The 15,445-nt window shown below is 44.2% G+C and overlaps 1 protein-coding gene across 8 annotated transcripts in view; it reads right to left on the bottom strand.

Moving 5' to 3' along the window:
- Positions 1-15,445, bottom strand: part of ARID1B (AT-rich interaction domain 1B) — a 380,200-nt gene that overhangs the window by 5,583 nt on the left and 359,172 nt on the right. For all 8 annotated transcript variants that reach the window (XM_032485245.1, XM_032485243.1, XM_032485241.1 and 5 more), the window contains 6 exons: positions 13,260-13,398; positions 12,794-12,966; positions 7,607-7,763; positions 5,081-5,177; positions 2,894-3,677; positions 930-1,060 (listed from right to left, as the gene is read on the bottom strand). In XM_032485245.1, the coding sequence (XP_032341136.1) occupies positions 930-1,060; positions 2,894-3,677; positions 5,081-5,177; positions 7,607-7,763; positions 12,794-12,966; positions 13,260-13,398 (1,481 nt within the window). The remainder of the gene's footprint in view (positions 1-929; positions 1,061-2,893; positions 3,678-5,080; positions 5,178-7,606; positions 7,764-12,793; positions 12,967-13,259; positions 13,399-15,445) is intronic.

The raw sequence follows: 15,445 nt of genomic DNA, 5'->3' as shown, positions 1-15,445 counted from the left end.
TAATGAGGACTTAAATGAGAGAAGAAAGAGGAAATGGAAGATTCTGGTCCGACTTCAATAGAAGCAAGGGAATTAGATGTTTTGGATTTTTTCAGCAAAAGCAGAGAGTTGTTCAAACACAGTAGGGAAAATAACCTTTTCTTATTTTTGTTTCTAAATATTTCTTAAAAAGTCTGTAGTCCAGCTGACTGCCTGGGCCTTTGCCCTAATCCTTAGCTCCCTTTCTGTCTTCTGGCTGTTATGCTGGGAGCTCCTTTAAGCCGAGCACAGAATAAAGGAGGGTTTTTAAGCTCATTAAAAGTAGTAGGCTTTTAAATGACTGCTTCCAAATAACCTGGAGAGAGGCAGAAATGGGAGGGAACAGACCAAGAAACAAGTCTGGCCATGACTTCATTACCACTGCAGCTGAATGATGGGTCCACGGGAGTTCCTTGGCCTGTCTTCTCTATTGTACCTATGCACTGTACATCTTCTATAATATAAAATTCTTTTTAACTTTACATTTATTTTTAATTAAAAGATGTTAGGTCCCCCTGGAAAACGGGGTAATGTCTCATTGCAATCTACTGCATAGCCAACACTGGTTACATCTGGATTAATTCCCATTGGCCTGCTAGTATTCATTCTGAACAACAATTTAATTTTATCAGTATTGTCTATTCCATTTACGTGTACACACACACGTGCACACAAGGTCACCACTTTCTTATGAAAAATATAGGTATGTGTACATTTAAACTAAATAAATAAATTATTCTAGATGAAATTCACAGACAACTCTACATTGATTGATGTTGGTCTATGACAACTACGATGATAAAAAATGTTCGCTGGCGAGTGCTGACTACATTAGGCATCAGCTTAAGCATTATGCACTACTTAATTCTGTTGTTCTCGTCTGTTCCTCGGTTGGATCGGTGCTGGCTTACCTGGGAGAGGTTGAAAGTAGCGACAGTGCTGTCATCATACAGGAGAATGTTAATAGTGTCCAAAGCCCAAGTACTTTCAGCCAAAAGACCTGATTTAAGGGACATCATCACACGCCAGGCCTCAGGAGTAACTAAAAATGGGAGAGAACAAGGCTGTGATTAATACTAACTCCACGTATGAAAGAATAGCAAATAACAAAAGAACAAGAAAAAGAAGTAGAGTGTTAAGTTAAATACTGATTTTAAACAAGTGTTCTGAGGGACAGTTAAACATGGTCTTTTCAGATTTCAGTCGGAGGTGACAGCTACACTAAGAAACTTCTGCTGCTGAAGAGCCTTTGGCTTTGCAGGCTACACAGAGGTGGGAGTGGTTAAGCGCAAATAGTCCTTTCTGTGTTTGTCTTCTTCTGCTCTGTTCACAAATGTCTCAAGGTGGCGTTCGGAAGGCTGGCCAACACGCAGAACATAAGCAAAGTTTAATTCCCGAGCAGCAGGTTCTCAGATACGAAGTCTTCATTCTCCCGTGCCATCCTCTTCCATCCGAGCGCTGCCCTCAGACAAGTACCAGCACTTTGATATTTCAGATTTTTCAGGAGCTTGGTCTGAACCAGAGGATGGGAAGTAAAAGTGCTGGAGTTTGTTTTCCCCATTCCTGTTACTGACGAAGCCAGACCAGTGAGATGGAAGGTTTGGATGATCTGTCATGAGATGGGGCTACGAGAGAAGGTGCATCTGTGTCTGAAATTTCGAGGGAAGCCGTCTCAGGAAACCGGCGGAAGCACACGGTATGAGCGAGCCTGTGCTATCCGCGCTCACCACAGCCAACGCCAGACACCAACAGTGATCTCATTTGCCCGAGGGGCCACGGGTTTCAACCTTTATTTTAATTTCATTTAGCTTTCAAATTTTCTAAGATGGGCACATAATACTTTTGTAATAGAAAAGGCAAACTTTCATTTTAAAATAGGGAACGTAAGTTTCCCTAGGCTGGTATACATTCACTAAGAACTTTTTAAAACTTTAAATATACTTATTTATTTATACATCTCTATACACACAAATACATGTGTATATTTTTACACTCACATTTCCATATATAACATGATGCTCGGTGTCTCTGTCTCTTCCTTACTTTTCTCCCTCCGTCTGTCTCCATAACGCCCAGTGATTGAAAACACCCTTAATATCTTTAATTTTCTAATCACTGCAAATGGTTTCAAGTCAAGCGATTTTGAGATTTTTGGAAAATTTTTTTTATGCAACTTTGCTATGTTAAAAAAGTACTTCAAAAGTCATGCAGAAAAATTCTGTGTACATCCAGATATTCTGGATCTCTAATTAGCATTCAGAACATTCCAAATGGGATGAACAAGCGACATCAGCATTCAACTGAGAGAGCCCCTCGGCCCGACACTGCAGCGCTGCACGGATCACACTGGTTCTAGCCTTCACAGCGTATGAAATTCCATAGCGCATATCATGTATCAATCTACATATCACAGTCCGGCTTCCATTTCTTCCTGGGGAAACTCACTGTCTGTATGTTGTTCCCAAAATTACAGAGTGGCTTGCCGTCAAATTTTCTCAGGCCACCCTAGCATCTCATCAGCCTCTGTTCTGTTAGACATATGTGGCAGAGAGTAAGTGTTTGGTTAAGGTCAAATCTTTAAGCCCAGAACACAGTAGGAGGTCTGGAGGAATCCCTGGTCTCTCACCTGGAGCTCTACCCTCTCCCACAAGTCACACTCATACATAAAAATACCATTTCAACTCACACTCTTCTCTGGCACCGTTGCTTAATTCAGATGAGCGGCTTCCAACTACTGCTCCTGCACCAAAACACATCCTAGTTGGGTGTCTCAGAATTTCAGCCCTTTGAGATTAAGGAACTACGTCTAGCCTAAAATTAAATTCTAGATCTCAACAGGAATTCATTGCAGGAACAGAGGCTGGGGAACGCTTACCGATATCTTTTGAGGTAATCTTTCGCCTTTGTTTCAAGACTGGCTGTGATGCTTCCACAGAGCCAGGAGGAAAGGTAATCTCCCTTCTGATTGGGGGTGGCTGGGGGGGCGGCCCCGTGACCTGGGACGTGGGGACGGTGGGCATGACCTTCTGCATCTTCATGGAGGGCAGGAAGGGGGACTTGCTTGGAGACATGCGACTCTCCAGAGAGCGCTGGAAGGAGGCGGGGCTGGGCGCTCTGGAGATGTGGTTTGGCAGTGACGGTGGCGTCTGGTAGGATGACTGAGGTGGGCGTGTGATGGGCTGCAGGGAGGCTGAGGAGGACATATAAGGCTGACGCTGGCTGACGTGAGAAGGCCACTGGCTCTCGTGATTCATCCTTTGATCAGGTACCATCATATCATCCGTGCGGTTCATGCCTGGATAAGGAGGTGCCTGTGCGGGACCACCGGGGCCCTGCCTGTTCTGGTATGGATAAGGCATATCGTTGCGTGTCGCCCACATGCTCTGCTGAGGCCCTTCGCTGGAGGACGACTGCATCGGGCCGCCCATCATCTGGGGCGGGAGCCCGTGCGGCTGCATCTGCCCGGGGCCCTGCATCCTCTCTCTGTTGTAGGGGTAGGGATACTGCCCCTGGATGGGCCGCCTGTCCGGCCCGGAGTAGGAGCTCCCGTACTGGTTGTACAGCTCCTGCTGCTGGCTACCGTACTGCACGCTGTACATGTCCCCCTCGTGGCGCTTGGCTGGAGGCCCGTACATGCCGTCCATATGGCGCTTGTAATTCTGAAAAGTCACATAAAGACAAATCATACTGATGTGCTTTTACAGGTATAATCACACACTCAGATTATGCAAAACAGTTATTACTTGGTGGAATGTTCACTTCAAAATGAATATGGGACGCTCCCACGACAACTGAGGACTAACAATTTATGTACTACATTCAGTGCTATATAAAACCATGTCACGTACTCTGAAGGGAGCCTCCACAGTTTGTTTTCATGTGCTTGACATTTTCTGTGGGGAAAAACAGCCTTCTCTCCTGGTATTTTCCAGGGCTGCAGTTTGGGAGAGCATGGCTTTGGTGACTATGACACAGGCAGTGGCTTAGGGACACAGTGGAAGCCTTCAGTAGGCAGAGAGGGAGAGAGGCCCCGCTGGCATGGACCGAGCATTCTGAGGCCAGCCTGAAGGGCTCCTGGGTAAACAGATTCCTTGGGGCTAACTTTACAGAAAAGCCTCCACACAGGGCCTGGCTTCTCAGACTGGACCTGTGCTGCCCTGACACCTGACATTCTCCGGCCCCCGCCCCAACTTTCAGCTCCTCCAGGTCACCTTCTCCATGAAATCCTGCCTCAGAGGACAGGGCTGGGCGCCGCCCGTTTCTGAGCACCCCCCGGGGATGCTGGGGGCTCGCACACGTGACCTCCTGACGAGACTGAGTGAGGGGGACGCTGATATGTTGATTAGTGTTCTGTCGCTTTACTGAAAATTGTTTAAGATCAGTTGGTTTGATAATACAAGTCACTGTACAAACATGCTCCAGTAAAATTTAAAAAATGTTTAAAATCCCTTCTATTTCACAAGAGGTGTTAGGCATGAAAAGGTGGTTAGAAACAGCAAATTCCTGGGTCTGAAAAGCACAGCATGTTGTGCAATCTTCTGCATTAGTGTGAAAACTGCAAGGTTGCCGCACACATTTTAAGACCTCGAGCTGAGTGCCGTGTATGAGCAGCAGAAACCTACACGCCTGTCCTGTGTGGTCAACATACGCCATCGTTAATATCTTATTCTTAAAAACAAATCAACTTTCACTATTAATATATAATACTTGAAGTTGTTTCTTCTAAATATCCTCTTTAAAACATACTGGCAAATTTCTGTGCTAAAATGTCATTTGATACAATAGTATACAGAAGAGACATAGGCTTAACATATACTTGAACTTGGGCTTATTATTTACAACGATGAATGTCTTAAACTTTCTAAAACATGCTATATTTTCAAGAGCTATTTCTAATTTGCTGATTTCAAAACCCCAACAGTTATTTTTTAGTATAAACAAATATAACCTGATTGTTCGATAAATGCTTGTCTTCTTTGTTACACCTCCTAAAACTCTTCAAAAGTAACACGAGTTTGAATTTTAAGCGGAAAGTAGAGATGCACCCCACTCGCCAACTCACCGTCTGCTGTGGATACAGGCCTGGCTGGTGCCCTCCATATGGCGGCTGTCCCGAGGGGGGGCCTTGGCCTGGGTACTGCTGCCCATAAGGTTCATGCCTAGAGTGAGGCATTCAAAGAAAACTTCATTTACCATGGACCTCGGGCCAAGGGAGAAAATTAGAGTCCATTTCTGGGAACTCCACGGCTGTCTCTCCTTCACTGCACCCTCCCCACAGAGGCACTCTGAGCAGCAGCAGCAGCAGCAGGGGTGGCGGCACCCACTCTGGGAGCACTGCCAACCCCTGGCTGGTGGGTGGGAGGAGTCCCGCTGGACGAGCCAGCACCCTCTGCCTTTGGGGAGAGGCCCCGCCCATCCTGAGGGACCAGGGAGGCATGACACATGCTGATGTGAGGTATTAATGAGGGCAAGAAACAACAGAAGAACCGAAGGAGCCAAGCAGTACTTCTAGGAGTACCAGAACACTGACATACAGTCATGGAAAATGTTCCTACTTTCTTGTCATGAATACAAACAGTTCAAGTTTTTAAAGGGATACTTCAAAAATAATCCAGATGATGCTGTTAGTACAGACCAAACTACTCAAAATTTCAAAGTCCTATGAGCCTAGAAGGCTACAGAAAAGAATAACAGGGATGATTTAAATGTACTTCTATTAATTCTTAAAATGCGAATGAACAATACATTTGTTTTATATTGAGAAATTATAAATATCATAAAAAATAGCATGTTTAAAAGAGCCATAGATTTGAAATTAAAAAAAAAAAATAAACTGGCTTAGTTAGTATATTGAATCTTGTAAAAAAGAGAATACTTAGACTGAATATATTCCTAAACTGGTCAAGGAACGAGAGTTAAGAAAGAAAATAAATGAATTTTTAGAGTACCACCTATAAAACAGATATAGGGGAAGCTTTTGCTAATGACATCGATAGCTAGAAGAAGCTTTATAGTTAGGAGGAAAGAAATATAATCGACATGGATGAAATTTAAGCTGAACAAGTAACACTTTTCAGAAGAGAAAACTTAATGAGGTAGACCCTAAAGCCAAGGTGGCTTTCAAACCCAGGCTGTGCAATGTTGGAGGCAGCATTCTAGAGGAAACAGGTAGGTGCACCTGCTTGGGTTCCTTTAAGAAAATACGTCTCAGGAAGACTGTCTGCCTTTTAATCTCATCAGCCCACCCCTCACTCCTACTTCACCAAAAGCCTTTCCTGGACCCTCAAAAACAATCCAAATCCTAGTAAAATCCTTGACCCGGTACACCACACATGACACAACAGTTAACCGACCAGTGCAGATTTCACAGATAAACCCTCACTGATAGCCAGGCTCAGAATTACAAGATTCTTGAGTCACTGTTAAAAAGTACTGTATCACTTCGAGCATATGATGCTATGTAGCTCAAGAACCAAGCTCACAGAAAATGAAGGAAAGAAACTTTATTTGGTAAAACAGTGATTTTTTTCAAAAGTTTTTCCCCCCTCTGTGTTAAACCAGGGCCACTTCATTAACCGTCCCTATATCCCCGGCATGTGGACTGAGGAGAGGCCTGACGGAGGCCCCGGCACATGGGATTCCGAGGGAGATGATGGAAACCACGCCTGCCCTAAGGCCTGCCCATGCGGCTGCGGTTAGAAAGAGGGCCTCCTGTTGTGGCTCCACTGGTTTCCTTTAAAAATCAAATTAAACTGAAGGCTTTGTTTCTGAGCACTTCTCCATTAGGGAGGTAACGAACATGCCAACCAGGGGAATGGGCTTCCATGGGCAGGACTAAGGTCAGGGGCCTTCTTCACAAGAATAAGTCCAATCTAAGCCACTATGTTAGGAAGCAGCTTGCTGTTACCCCTTAGAGACATTTCAATGACTTACTTTCTATCTTATTAAAATATTCCAGGCCAGTAATACAACCTAACTTGCCATTTTAATATCAAGATGCTATTCTGAAAAAAAGTATCCTGGGAAAAAAAAAAACCTGCTGTGGCTTCTCTTGGAGAAGCTTATTAAGGGGCAAAGTATTCTCTCTCTGTTTTGACAGTTCATAGGACAGTGGAAACATCTGAAAAAGCAATGCCTGGAAGACCCTACCGAGAACTCACCACCACCTGAGTCTGCCGGCAGCCCACGGTGGCACCAGTGCCCAGGCCTCGCCCTCTGGCAGAAAGGCAGGGGCTGCAGGTCACGAGAGGAGCCACGCATGGAAGCTGGAGGCGGCGGTCTCGGCGTGGTGACAGTGACTAGGATGACCGTGGCTCTGCACTCTTAGGGAGAAGCCTCTTGCCATGGCCAGCCCAGCCCTGGCATATTTCTAATCTATGCTTTTGGGCACCCAGTAATAAAAACACAGCTGTACTTGGGGCCTGGGGACAAAGGCCTTCTCCCCAGTTGTTGACTGAAGGCAGCCACCTGACACTCCAGCAGGAAAGCAGACACTAGTGTTGCCATCAGTGGCCAGGGCTCAGAAATGTGTGTGAGGAGAGCACAGTTTGCAGTAAATCATCTCATCTTCACAGCAGGAGACACTCACCTTCGATCGTAGCTGGCTCCGTAGGGGAACTGCTGCTGCTGCCGCTGCCCCAGGCCCAGGCTTGACATCGCTCCAGACGGACTTTGGTTGTACATGTCCTGCATGCTGCTGGTGGCCATCTGTCCTTGCGTCATGAACGGCTCACTACTTCCAGGCACTGCAATATTTTCAGTAACAGACAAGACATTAAGCACTTTCAAAAGCCAAAGGGCCCAAATATTCCTTTCTTGTCATTTCTGTTATCCTTAATATGACAGACGACAAAACCAACGGAAGAGCACAACGTCTGAAGTTAAGATGGACCCTGCTGGAGAAGATGCTAAGATGGACCCCCCCAAGGCCCCTGCCTCCCCCCGCCTGCCATGTGCACACCTTGTATGAGTGGGTCCCTTTGAGTGTGGCTAGAACCTATGCCTGTGATGGGGTATCACTCCCAGGATTATGCTATATCACACGGTAAAAGGGATTTCACAACTGTGATTAAAGTCACTAATCAGCTGGCTGAGTTAACTGAAAGGGAGAGCACCCACATGGGCCCTTTAAATTGGCTTCTAGAGGCGAGCAGCTCCCTCCCGCTGGCCTTGAGCCTTGAAGCAGCGGTGTGTGGCTGGCGGCAAGAGGCCCGCATGTTAGGAAGGCGCCTCTTGGGAGCAGAGAAGGCCCAGATGACAGCCAACAAGAGAACAGGACCCCAGTTCTACAACCGGCAAGGAACCGAATTCCACAACTTGAACGAGCTCAGAAGAGATGGAGTCCTGGGTGACAGCTTGAGTTCTGCTGAGACCCAAAGCTGAGGACCCACTGTGAAGGCACACGTATATGTTTTAAGCTGCAAGTTTGTAGTGTATTTGTTACATACAAAACAACACAAACCCAGATCCATACTTATTTAAATGAGTTACTGAGCTTCCGAGTTTAATTCCTTATCTACAAAATGAAGTTGGTAATATCACCTCATGGAATGATTGTAAGGAAGAGATAAAATATCTATAGAGTTAGTTCTCTTCCCTTTTAGAGAAAAAAAAAACCAAAAACTGAAAACCTTAACATAACCCATCCACCGACTCACTCCAAAATCAGGGTGAAGAAAATCAGCAGGGAGTTAAGAACAGCTCAAGACAGGATGAGACACAACTACTTCTAACACGGGGCAGAGTGTCAATTAGGTCAAACATGCAAAGTAGCATCAACTCAGAGCCTGAAGGAAACTGGGTCAAGCCCAGAAACTAGCCTGTAGGCAAATTAAACATTTTAATACTTTTCTTAATTGACATCCAGTACTACTAGCACCCTCCTGCATCCTAAGAAGGTTACTTTTATGTTCCGTGAGATAAAAGCAGATTAAAATTTTGCGAGCTGATAAAATTTGTTTGGCTGGCAGAGAGGAGCATATACTGAGGCTTGACACTGGTAGAGTGTATTTTGCTCTGTAAGCGATTTCACATACTTTATATCTGACATGATCTTACATTAACCTGCAGTAGAGCCAGTTTTGATGTTACTTTCCACTTTACAGAAGTAAAAACAGAGATAGAAATAAGTGGGATAATTAAAGTTAAGTAGCTTAATTCCCTAACATAAAGAGTTCTTAAAAATCAATAAGGAAAAAGACAATCAAATTAAAAAATAGGTGAACATACCAATGGACATTCATAGGAAAAGACAAATGAATGGCCAATCAATATATGAAAAGATGTGTGACACTTCACTAATTAAGGAAATTCAAGTTTAAAAAATGACGAGGCTTTTCCCTCCCCTCAATCTGATCAGCAAATATTAAAATGACTTGATAATAACTATCCTTAGTATGGTAGAACACAAATGCTCATGTTATGAGTATCACATTGGTATGATGTTTGTCAACAGCTTCTATGGTAGGCTGTATTTTGGTGACCCCCACAGAAGCACATCTCCAGGTATTCATAGCCTGTGAAGTCCCCATCTGCTGTGAGTCCGGGCTTAGTCATATGACCAGCTTTGCCCACAGGGGCACTGGCAAATGTGATGCAGCAGAGGGCGGTAAGTGGGCGCAAGCAGGACTGTCCCCTTGGAATGCTCCTTCTTGGAACCCATCTACCATGTCACGAGGCCCCCAAGCAGCTCCATGGAAAGGCCCCACGGAGGAGGCCCCCACCAACAGCTCCAGCTGAGTTCCTAATAGAGCCTCCAGATGACACCGGTCATTCAAGTGACATCCCATGTCCAGAAAAGCTCTCAGTCAGGCTTCAGATGACAGCAGCTGCCTCGGAGTCCCAGCCGACCACACATGGAGCCAAGAGACACCCCATGCACCACAGGACTGAGATGTAATTAAATGCTGTTGTTAAAGCTGCTAACTTTTGGGGTAGTTTGTTAACAAAAGTAAAAGATACTCAGTAAACTAAAAAAGGATTCTTATCCTTTGGTTTGGTTATTCTACTTCTAGAGATCTAATTCAGAGAAGCACTCTTAAAACTGTGAAAAAACAGCTGTACTTCAATAACCACTGCATCATTGTAATAGCAAAATATTATGGAAAAACAGATCTATTACTAAGAATAGGTAGGACTGTGTGTATAGACATTAATAAATATTCAAAATATACTGTTATGTTAAACAATATATTCATTTGTTGTTCACTTACAAGAAATTAGTCAGCCCCTCAGTCAGTGATGAATTAAGCAAGTGCGTGGGGCAGGCAGGCAGGCAGACAGGTGGGGCCTGGGCTACTCGGGGCGGCTGAGTCAGATCAGGCTCTTTTATCCACGCCACCACCACACGACAGGTCAACAGCAGTAGCAGGAGCACCAACAACACACAGCATGGTATCACTCATGTTGGTCATTAAATGAAAAAACCAGAGCACCACCAAGTTCACTGACAGAATATGGGGAACTGAGGAATGGAAAACTTTATCGTAACGGGGATAGAGCTATAAGAAAATCTGTGTCCTGCGGCTTTTCTGTTTATCTACTTTCACTTGGTACTAAACCTACTAGAATTGTAAGGTAGCAGGTGAGCTGAAACATCCTAGGGAAATGTGAGACAGAGCTTCCCTCTGAGCCACTGTATCATTTACACAGTTGATGAAAACACATTACAGAGCTACCTAATACCTGCCAAGGTAATCCACAGTCCCCCCCTCTCCATCCCCACATTTATTTTCATTATAAAAAAATTATAGGCATAAGGAAACAAAAGAAATAGAACTCTTGGTGTCCAATATAGCATATAGATTGAATACTGGAATAGTTCACAGTAACTTTTGAAACCAGATTCCATGTTACTGTCATATTTTCGGAGTCTAAAAATGTTATACAACCACCAAAGCACTAAACCATGTTCTTTCCAGCATCTCATACCACTAAGAAAAGCGGCTAACTCCAACATTCACAGAGCTTCTGAGTTTCTGACTTAGGGACTTATTGCATAGTCTGCAAAATCTTTACACCTGAAATAAGCAGCTTTGAAACTTCTTGAAAGGAAAAATTATAGATTACCTTGCTTTGTATAACATGTTGAAATATAGATGAAATACAACCTCATTTGTTAATTAAAATGGTAATATGCCCGACATTTAAAATTTGGAGATTATTCATTTTTATTTTTCATTGCTCTGTAATACTTGTGAAAACCAAGGCTTTGGACCTTAACGCTTCTCTCTACTCAAGACAGTATATCAAGAAATTCATGTCCCCCAAACCTCTGAATACAGCAAAAGTACTATTATGAAAGGGATCCCAAAATAAGTACTTCCATAAAAATATTATTCAATATTATGAAAATGTTGCTATCACGACTCAGTTTCACAGGACCCAAATGGATCTGGAAGCGTGTCAACGGCACGTGGAGCCTGCATGCCATCGGAGGAGTTCATAGGGCAGCGGCTTAGGTGGCTACAGTCTCAGGGCTGAGCATGGAGGGAAAAACCACCCCAGGTGCTTGCTAGTATCAGTGACAACTCTCTCGGTGATCTCACCCGTCCTACAGTGGTCAATACCACTTCTCTGCTTAGTCTCCTAGATTGCACCTAATTCCAATGCGCTGCCCAGCTCCAGACATACACCCTACCACTTACCACCTGGACATATCCACCAGTCAACGCTGGATTTCCTTCTCTATCTTGTTCATTTCCCAGGTGTCTACACCCAAGGCGGTAACATCACCATGTTCTCAGTCACCATCACTTAGTCCTTCTTCCCTAACCCCCTTGTTCAGTCCATCAGCACGTCGGTCCTATTGTTTCTACCCCCAAACATATAATGAGTGGTTCCACTTCTCTCTCTCTGCCAGGGTCTGACTCTAAACCATCACCTCTCCCTGGACTATGACAGTGGTCTCCTCAACTCTACCCTCACCTCTCTCTGCTACATTCTCCATAAGTGTCCAGTTATTTACTCATTTATTTTTAATAAAAAACCCAGTCACCTCGCTTCCTGGGTAACATCCTTCAGCTATGGTAAAAACCCAACCTCATCAGCATGCCTCCAAAGGTTGAGAAGCTCTGGCCCCATCAGCCTCGAGGCGCTCAGCCTGCCCTCTGCTCATCATGCCACAGAAGCCTTCCACCTCTTCCCACACACCGGCCTCACGCCTGCCTCAGCCTCCTCAGCCCCTTACTCCTCTCTGACTCCTTGTTCCCCAGGTCTCAGCAGATACTGGCCTCTCCTCAGAGCCCACCCCTCCTGGTCACCCTCTCTAAGGTGATGGCCCTCTCCACAGTGTCCCCACCCAACATCATGTCCTTTTTTCCTTTTTGTTTCCTTTCTTCCATCAACCACAATCTTTAATCATATGTAAGTGGTTTAACTTATTTTTCGTTTGTTTGTAGACGGTCAACTCCATGAGGGACTGTCAGATATACCGACATACTACCCAGCCCCCAGCCCCCTGCTCAGCTCACGCCATGTGACAACAATGACACCGACGGGAGGCAGGACTGAGAGCACATTCGCTTAGGATATGGTCACTTTCTACGGGCTGTATTTATGTGCATTAACTCAATCCTCGTGACCCATTCATTACTATCCCAATTCCTAGATGAGGAAACTGAGGCACAGAGATGCTAAGTACTTTCTCCAAGGCCAGAGATTTAGTAGGCTGGCAAGCTGAGACCCAAGTACGTCTTGAAAGGATCAGTGACTCATGGGATGGCAGACAGAGGAATGCCCTCTGGACCAAGCCTGCACAGAGGCCCCGAGCATTTACCTTTTCTCATTCCTCCAAAGGGGTCCTTGTTGGGCTCATAGGGCATCCTGCCCATCACGTCTGGCATGCTCATGCCCTGCTGGTATGGGGCACTCGGGGTCATGGAGTTGCGTTTTGGGAACGATGACTCACTTGCGTCTGAGAATGGGTCGTGGACACTGACGGTGCTGCTTCTGATGAGAAGAGAGACGGGAAAGCTTAACGACAGAGCATTAATCTCCTCCAAACACTTATTTAGAAAATAAGCCGATCTTGAAACCTGTACATGCAAAAAACCCTCCAAAATAAATGTCGTGGATGTAAACAGTGGTAATCAATATTTAAAAACTCACTAGAGAACATGTCCTCTCTCTGCAAAGTCTGCTCTAGAAAATTCCAAGATGGACAAATCTGATTTTTGTACAGCTCACGGAGATTTTTTTTAAAAACATCTTTATTGTGGTATCACAGAGATCTTTGAACGTACCTTCCACCTTGCATTGGGGTCATCTGTCCATGAGGGGTGGAGGCTGGTGTGGGTGGCTTCAGGTCACCTGGAACCTCTGCCATTGAATTACTGCCAGTTGACTGGGGCGTCTGTGGACCTTGCAGGGATCCTGAGTTAGCTGATAGTAGTAGCATCATGAAAAAATGGAGGAAAACTAGAGGTTATCAAGTAAGCGCATCCTTGATAGTTATTTTTTTAAAAAAAGGAAAGAAAATAAGATACCATCTTATTTAGAAATAGTAACAATATCTATTGCTGGTAACACTATAGTAAAATTAATTGCTCTTACATTGTTTATAGTGAAAATTAGTAAAGTTTTTTTACTAAACTATTTGGCAACACACTTCATATGTGAGCCATGAAACATATACTTTTGACGGGGTATTTATCCCAAGAAAATAATCTAATATAAAGGAGGCTTTAGGCAGAAAAACGTTTATTTCAGTGTTGTTTATAATGGAGATGACCTAAAAGTCTGAGAATAAGAAAAAATGGAAAGAAAATTTTGGTGTATCAATTTGATGGACTATTGTGCTGTTTTAGAAAAAAATTAGGAAAATTAACCTGGGTCTTAGGCAATGAGAAACGTTTCAGTTGTAAAGCAATGATACAAACTACTAATATGCCTCATATCACTGCAACACCTTCTCAACGTCTGAATGTGTCTATGTTCTGTCATGAAATCGTATTTGTTATTTATATAACACAAGTCATGTTGGTTTGGAGATCTTTAATGTCATTATCAGAGTTATAAGACTTGGCCTTTAACTATAATTATATTATAATAACAGCTCAGAATTGAGCAGATCTTTTTAAAACTTAAGTGGGATTCTTGAAAAAAAAAATTTAACCCCACTTTCTAGGAAAAACATGTATTTAATGGCTCTTGCCTTATCACTGATCACAGTCCTCAGCATGTTAGGTGTTCATAGATACTGGTTTTATTCACTAACTAAACAAGTACTGAGTGAATAATGTGCTGCTCTACTGCAGGCTCTCCTACAGCCGGATGCACCCACCGACAAAAAAGACAAAATTCCTGCCCTCATACAGTTTACAGTAAATACTTTCAGAACTGTTAACAAGCAGAATTACTAGCTGCCTGTAAACCGTAACACTGCATAGACTATTATCTATAGCTCCTCAGCCATGAAGTTCCAAAGGCTCACTACAATCACCACCACCCCACATTTTACTTTAGAGGAGGCTGAGTTACACAAATCACTGGAGACCAGAGTGTGTTACAAAGGAGTGAGAAATGGAAATGAGTCTATTGCTTCTACTCAGAAGCCTCAGCTGAGCCCAGGCATCTCTAGTGAGATCAGGGCTGCTGTTCCTGGCCTGGTCAGCAACAGTGCTGATAACTGGCCAGCAAGGAGGACATTCCACAACCGTCCCTCCTGGGCGCCTAGGGCTAAGTGACTCAGGACATTCTCAGAGATGCCAGGAAGACTGATGTTAAACGCAGGTATCTTCTTAGATGTAGACACCTTAAAATAAAAACCTACCAACTCATGCTTATAAACCAAACTCCGGTGAAACCCTGGAAATGCAAATTTAAAAGCAGATATAATAAAAGAGAAAAGTAGAGTCTTTTACAAATATGTAAGGCTAACCCAACACACGTGACCACCCAGAGAGGTGGCAGGAGAAGTAACCGGCTTCTTAAATCAAGAACCAGACTGCACAGCAGCCTGTACAGCTTCCTTGGAAACATGGCTCACAAGGCTGTGATTTCAGAATGACCCTTATTTACAAGTATTCACATTTACAGCTAATTAAAAAAAAAAAAAAGGAAAAATTCTCCCCTCTTGCCAGTGTTTTTTCCTTTCCTTTCAGGAGAGAAAAAAAAATGAATGTAACCTCTTGAAGTTCCGTTAATAGAGGAGGCTGGCTCTCTAGGATATCCCTACCTTTTGCCAGAAGCTACAAATGTATACTCGAAAGTAAACAATGGAAAGGTTACTGAAGGTTAAGTACATTCACACACTTCAGACTGTACAGCCAGACTCCTGGCTGGGAAGATAATTTACACAGCATGAACCTGGTGCCCGGGTGCTGGCTGGGGTTGCGGGAAGGAGGGTGGGGAGAGGAGGAATAGCTGATATGTCCCAGGTCTACAGCGACTGGAGGTCACCCAGAGGGCACCTTTGTTTATAACCCGA

Source organism: Camelus ferus, chromosome 8 (genome assembly GCF_009834535.1).
Source record: "Camelus ferus isolate YT-003-E chromosome 8, BCGSAC_Cfer_1.0, whole genome shotgun sequence".
Taxonomy (NCBI): Eukaryota; Metazoa; Chordata; class Mammalia; order Artiodactyla; family Camelidae; genus Camelus; species Camelus ferus.
The sequence above is the reverse complement of the archived record's forward strand: the minus strand, read 5'-3'. Positions and strand labels throughout refer to the sequence as shown.